The sequence below is a fragment of the Haemorhous mexicanus genome, chromosome 7, assembly GCF_027477595.1.
Source record: "Haemorhous mexicanus isolate bHaeMex1 chromosome 7, bHaeMex1.pri, whole genome shotgun sequence".
Classification (NCBI taxonomy): domain Eukaryota; kingdom Metazoa; phylum Chordata; class Aves; order Passeriformes; family Fringillidae; genus Haemorhous; species Haemorhous mexicanus.
In genome coordinates, this window is record NC_082347.1 from 17,722,018 (window position 1) to 17,728,623 (window position 6,606).

The 6,606-nt window shown below is 36.2% G+C and overlaps 1 protein-coding gene across 2 annotated transcripts; it reads left to right on the plus strand.

Moving 5' to 3' along the window:
* The first annotated feature begins 88 nt into the window (after positions 1 to 88).
* Positions 89 to 6,606, plus strand: DYDC1 (DPY30 domain containing 1). 2 transcript variants are annotated; one of them, XM_059851248.1, is made up of 7 exons: positions 89 to 305; positions 1,025 to 1,177; positions 1,298 to 1,405; positions 2,773 to 2,853; positions 3,711 to 3,773; positions 4,429 to 4,519; positions 4,688 to 6,606. In XM_059851248.1, exons 2-6 carry the CDS (start codon positions 1,031 to 1,033, stop codon positions 4,501 to 4,503), a joined length of 474 nt encoding a protein of 157 aa, XP_059707231.1. In that variant the 5' UTR covers positions 89 to 305; positions 1,025 to 1,030; the 3' UTR covers positions 4,504 to 4,519; positions 4,688 to 6,606. The 2 variants fall into 2 exon arrangements, with proteins under 2 accessions (XP_059707231.1, XP_059707230.1); XM_059851247.1 differs by lacking the exon at positions 4,688 to 6,606 and having other exon boundaries at positions 4,429 to 4,610.

Genomic DNA, 6,606 nt, shown 5'->3' on the forward strand with positions numbered 1-6,606 from the left:
GCTCCGGCGGGCGGCGCTGGGGCCGCTGTTGCGGAGCAACCCCGCGCGTTCGGGGCCGGGCCGGGCCGGGCGGCAGGAGCGGGGCGGGCCGGGGCTGCCGTCCCGGGGCTCTGGGAACTGCTGCCGGCAAGGAGCCGGAGTGGGGCTGCTCTCCGAGGGAAGGCGAGCGGCTACAGCGCATCCCGCGGCACCAGAAGCAGGGCAGCGAAACCACGGGCTGCCGGGGTCTGTCTCTCTCTCGGAGCGTCAGGCGAGGCGGGGTGAGGAGCCAGACCCTCCCAGGATTCCCAACACCCGGCGTAGGGGTGAGGAGTGGGCCCGCCCCGCCTGGAGCATAGGGGAACAAGAGGGGCCCGGCCGGTGCTTATATGGAACCCGGACAAGAGGGCATGGGCAGTGTGTTTAAGGACATTTGGAGCCGCTGTGGGCACGGAGGATGGCACTTGATTTGTTGCTGTGCTAAGTGCCCGGGCTCTCTGTCCCGGCATGGATTCAGCCCCCCTTGACAGCAAAGGAAGGCTCGTGTTTACTTAAGCTGGTAAAGCGTGTGCACAGAGATCTGTGCCTTTCCTAACTGTGGAGGGAGTGCTTCAGGCCCCTGCCTTGCATACATGTCTTAAAAGATGGCTTTGACAGTTCAAGCTAAAATTAATTGTCCTCAGAACTACTTACCTGTTCTCTGAGTATCTGTATAGAAGTTTTCTACGTCCTGTTGTGGTTTTCAGGGTTTGGTTTTCTTTTTTATCATGCGGACCTAGAATAGTTTCTAAATAGTTTATGAATTATACATGTCCAAGCTGTAAGGTGGAGTTTAAGCATTTTTTTCCTGCAGTGATTGTTATAACTGACCTGTCACTGGAGCTTTTAAGAACTAAACCACTGCCAAATAACTTCCTTGTAAAAATTGCAAGCTTAGTAAAAAATGATGTCATAATCAGTGTTTGGCACATGAAGCAAAAGTTCTTAAAGCCCCTAACTTAATTCTGACATTGGTATCTAATATCTGTCTGTTTATTGTCAGTAGATTTGGATGGAGTCTCAGTATCTGAAGCAATGCCTGGGAAATTGCTTGAAGAAAGGACTGGCAGAGGTTGTAGAACATCGGCCAGCAGATCCAATAGAGTATCTTGCACACTGGATTTACAAATACAGAAGAAACTTAGATGAAGAGAAAAAGGTGGATCCAACCTAGGCAAAAAAAAAAAAAAAAAAAAAAAGATTGCTACAATATAGTTTATAGTATTTAATATATCTTTCATTTAAATGTTTAATTGATTCTGTGTTACCTCTGAAATAGAGAATACAGGAGAGAGCTGAGCTGGAACAAGAACGGGTGGCAGCCCGAGCAGAACTTGAAAGGTTAAAAATCGAAGAGGAGCAGCGGAAACTTGAAGAACAACTTCAGGTTATTAGTACTTAATAATAGATCATTCCAAGCAGCATGTGGTGCTGTGGCATCTCGGAGTTCTTTGTATACTTCTAATAGCTGTATAATGATTTTGATAAAGATGACATAAAGCAGGTATTTTAGACTCACTTTTCTGAGTAACTGAAATTATTAATTTCAGCACATGGGTAGGAAAAGCTACATAATATGCAGTAAAATGTTATTAAAAAGTGATGGCTTTTAAGTTAAAAGGCAGCCAATTTAGGAGTTATGTAAGAAGTGACTGAAAATACTGTTTGGGCTTATAATATGAGAAATAAATACAATATCTGTGTTTCAAGCCATTCTTTGTAAAGGAGTCATGTGAACCCAGTGTTGCCATGGTGAGGCTGATGTGACCTGACTGGATTTTTTTGTTTGGATAACTTCCATGATGTTAAAATTAAATGCTTAATTTTAAATTTATGCTGATCACATTAAGCCTAGCTCTAGTGTAAGATGCATTCATTTTATTTCACTTGCAGTTTTAAAATTTGGAGTTTAGTAATTTGCAAACCAAAAGTAATGTGCATAAGGGTTTCATGAGTGATGTAAAATAGTAAATTAAAATCAGGAGATTGTGTCTAGAGATAATTCACTGAGAACTAAATCATTTCACCTAAGATATGGGGAAGATGTTAAACAATACTCACATTAGATGCATTTTTTTAATCTCAGTTTTGTAGTCAAATACTGAGGTAAGTTTTGCATTTATGTACCAAGAAGGAATAGAAAATTATGACCATGTCTGTAACTGCTCACAAAATGTAAGAGCATACAATATTGTCTAAGGTTGTTGAATGTAAAGACTTAGATTATGCAGTTTTTGAAGTTTTGATGTAATAGGATTTATGTTCCCAATTAATAAAAATTTCCTGTTAGATATTTCCAGTTGTAAATACTAACGTTTCCTGATGGACATGATTAATGTTAATGAAATTGCTTGCCAAATTTTTCTCTAGATTTGATTCTGTATTGATTCATCCGTGTGTGCTAGCTACTACACAAAGTATCAAAGAACTTAATCCAGAGGATGGGAGATAACTAACACAAACTGGTAAAGAGGTGGTGAAGTGAGACAGTATCTGAAGTGTGTACACTAACTTCAGTTAACTGGTTTTTCTTCCTCTTGGTAATAAAGCCTTTTTATCAAATACCTTTCTCAAACCTTTGAAAATGATGATGATGATACTGAAAGGACTTTGTTGTTAGCCTACCAGCAGTTATGTTTTATGCTTACTTTTTATTTAATATTTCAACATTCAATACATTGTAAACAATGTGGTGGAAAAGATACATGTGGGGTTTTTTTCTTTCTAATTTGTCCTTTCTTAAACTGATTTCAGGCTCAGTTGGAGAAAGAACATGCAGAGTTGGAAGCACAGAAAAAAGAAGCTGAAATGCAGTTTCAGCAGGAAGATCAAGAGGTTTAAGCCAATGCTTAGTTGGTGGTTTGAAAATACCATTTATCAGCCATTTTTTCCAGATGCAGGCATCAATTACAAAACACAAAGCAGAAGCCCACGGGTGTTGGACTTACACATAATTAAAGAAACAGGAGTGTAGATAGAGGAGAATGTCTAACATGTGGCTTCTGCAGTCTGGGTTTTATTGAATTTTGGTCAGAACAGAATATCAATTTACTCCAAAAACCCAGCATAAGGTCAGCTTACCTGATGCTTCCACATTTCTTGATGGTATTTATTAGAAAATTTTATAAAATAAGCATCTCTAATTTAAGTACCAAGACAGTAATATTTTACAGGGGGTTAGCACAAAATCCATTTACTGTACCTGGAAAAAAAGCTGTGGTTTGGAATTGCAGTGCATCTGGATTATGCTATCTTAGTGGTGTATGGGAAGAGTGTGTATACAGATATCCATGTTGATGGTCTTTTAATGCTGCTTCAGTAAAACATACATGGATAATTGGCATGCTTATCTCCCCAAAGTTTTTAAAACTCTGTTGAGCACAGAGTATTTTAGAAGTACCTAAGTTTTTAGAAGAGTCTGCTAAAATACTGACAAAACATAATTGTAGGAAGATGAGCATATGAAAGTGACAATAAAAATGAATATGTAAAAACTTTAAATTGCTGTTAATTAAAAAAAAATTAAAAATAGGGTTAAGCATACGAAGACCATATTCCCATACTACTAAATTTGTATAGCACTTATCTGAAGTGTTCTCTTTACATTAATACATAATGTCATTTTAACACGTCTGAAATGCGATTTCATGACATGGGACATTTGAACTGAAACCTGGTTTTCATTGCCACAGGAGAATGAACAGACAATAGCTGAAGTTACAGATAGACCTGAGGAGCCAGATGAGAGTGAACCGGTAAGTATTTAGAAAAAGATTATAAATGATTGATTCTTAAAAATTTACTTCTCTGTGCTGACAATAGATTTATGAAAATGTAACTTATGACTGTTCTTAGGGTCAGCTTTTCACAGGTGTTTTTTCCACTGAGGTAAATCAGGTGTGTATGCAAGATCCCATATAGCCCCAATTTTTATAATTTTCTGATAATTACATATTTTAAAATATTCTTGAGGCTTTGGGCATATTTTATGGGTTCTTTAATAAGAAAATTGTAAAACCAGAAGTGAAAATGAGTCTAAAGTGCCTGCTACTTCCTACCTGTGCCAAGTTTTCATGCCTAAAGGTGTTAGATTACATTGGCTTTTGGGAATGTTATTTCAGGTTTTACAGTGACATGTTTGCTACAAATTAAGAACAGATTGATAAAATAAGAAATATAGGCTTGTTCTATTGATTCTGCTCTCAAAATCACAATGCATCATCCAAATTTGCTGGATTTTATAATAGAAGTCTGATGATGACATTAATTGTATTGAATGGCAGAATACATGATTATACTGATATAATCATGTACCAGCTAGTCTGTCATGGGCAGGTTTTTCTATTTTCCTTTTTACAAAGTTCAATGAATGCTGGTAAGTGGTAGACTATTTTTGTTGTTGGTTTCCAGGGTCAAACAGACCTCCCAACAGTAATAGAAGAAGAAGAGGAAGAGGAAGAAGAAGAAGAAGAAGAAGAAAATTAGAACTGACCTGCGAGGAGTAAATATGTTTTCTACTCATTACTTGCTATCCTGAAGTGTAGTATCTTGATTTATGTATTTTATAAATATAACTGATTTACATCACTGTTTCTCTCGTGTCTGTTTTCAAGGTGTTTGTGTAAAGTCTGTTATTTCTGATACCAATTCTTCCTTTTTCTTCTTAAAGCATTGTAGCCAGCATGGCTGACTTCCAGGAGGAAAACTGCAGCTGAAGTAAAAGCAGCAAAAATATTTTCTACTTATTGCATATTGAAGTAAACATAATAAATAAAAATATAACTAAAGTGTCGATATGATTTGAGGATAGATGCTACAACATGATAATTTGAATCAATATTAAAAGAATAAAATATTGCTGAAAAATATTTTCCAAGAATTTGAATGGTTTCCGACAGAAAAAGGGAATGCTCTGCAGATTAAAAGATGGAGAGAGTACTCTGGACTTCAAACTTGGTGCAAAAATCCAGTCAGATTTCCCAAATGTATTTGAAAGAGGTAAATTTAGCTCTGACTCAGTATATACTAGAATATCTTGTCTCCTAGAAGTCATGAGGTGATCTAGGCTTTATTATTGGATAAATATATTTATTATTAGATCCTTTTTTGGGTATTGTGTGGTATTAGGTAAGCTGCAAGTGTCTGCGTATTAGTCTTGATTAGTCAAGTTTTTAAGACTTTTCTGCATTTTTCTTGAATTTGTAAATCAAGAAATTAAATGTGTTCTCTACTAAATACCATCATTATTTCTAAAACTTCACTTCTAAAAATTTAGAAGAATGTTTAGTTTGATCCATGGTTATCTATAAAAATAGTTTTATAATCCTTAAAGATTGCATTTTTAAAAGAACAGATGTTTGTAATCACTGGTATCTTGGTATAGGTTGTCAGGAATGTTCTGTGTCTCTGTTATAAATGGAAAAAACATCCACATCAAGAAATCCTGCTGTTCTTCAATAAAATGTGCATTTGCATCTCTGTCTTCTACCACAGGTTAGATGGTCATGGTCAATATTGGGTAATGAAAATAGTTTTCATTAGAAAATCAGTACATAGTTAATGCATTCACTGCATTCTTCAGTGTTGGGATGAAAGAGATTTTTCTGATAATTTCACTTCAATTTTTTAATAGTATCGCTGAGTCTAAGGCGTTTGCTATCCTTGGCAAGCTGTCAAAAATATCTGTACACCCAACAGACAAGGGTCAATCGCATATTAAATGTTTTCCTGCTCCAAATAACTTGTTTTGATCATGTAGATCAAACTAAGAATAATCTTACAAAATTTTAAAAACATGCCACTATTGATTTTTCTATATATTAATATAGTATTTTTTCCCTTAAAATATCTCTATTTAAAAAATCCTGTGCCCATCTTATTGCTACACTGCTTTTTGAATGCTGTTAATAACCAAGTCTTATATGAGCATCCTTAAAGTCATTTACCAGGTATAAATACTTAGAAATGTTTGTGTAACTTTTGGAGTCATGAAAAGTGGAACTATTTTTTTGTGTCCAAGTGGTCAGGCTTTGATATCTACAATAATTCTGATTGGTTTGCAGTTTCTATGATAGTCAAAACCTTTCCTGTGGCATGAATGGACCCTTGTGGTTGATGTTCCAGTAAACAGATTTTGACAGAGTTTACAATTATATGTTAGTAACAGTTACAATAGAATCATTCGAGGACACACTTTGATACCACAGTTCTGATTGCACCTGTTAACACTGCATACACAGCAGCCTCTTGTGCCAATCTCAAAGGGATGGAGTTTGTCTTTTAAACAATATTTATAACTGATTTTTAATATTTAGATTAACACTTTCAAAAATTGATAACTCATGTTCATTTACACTTAATGTCCAGTCATGTTGACCATGAAAATTGCAACCTTCATACAGCCTTCAAAATGTAAGACACTATTTTAAAACATGCTAGAAATTAATTCTGATGACATGTTGCTTTCAATTTTTTATCGTTTCATACTGTTTGTATCTTTGTTTGATTTTGTTATATGTGTGTCCACTAGAGTGCATCCTAAATAAGCACACTGGGAGCTCTGTCAATTACAGCCCATGAAAACTACAA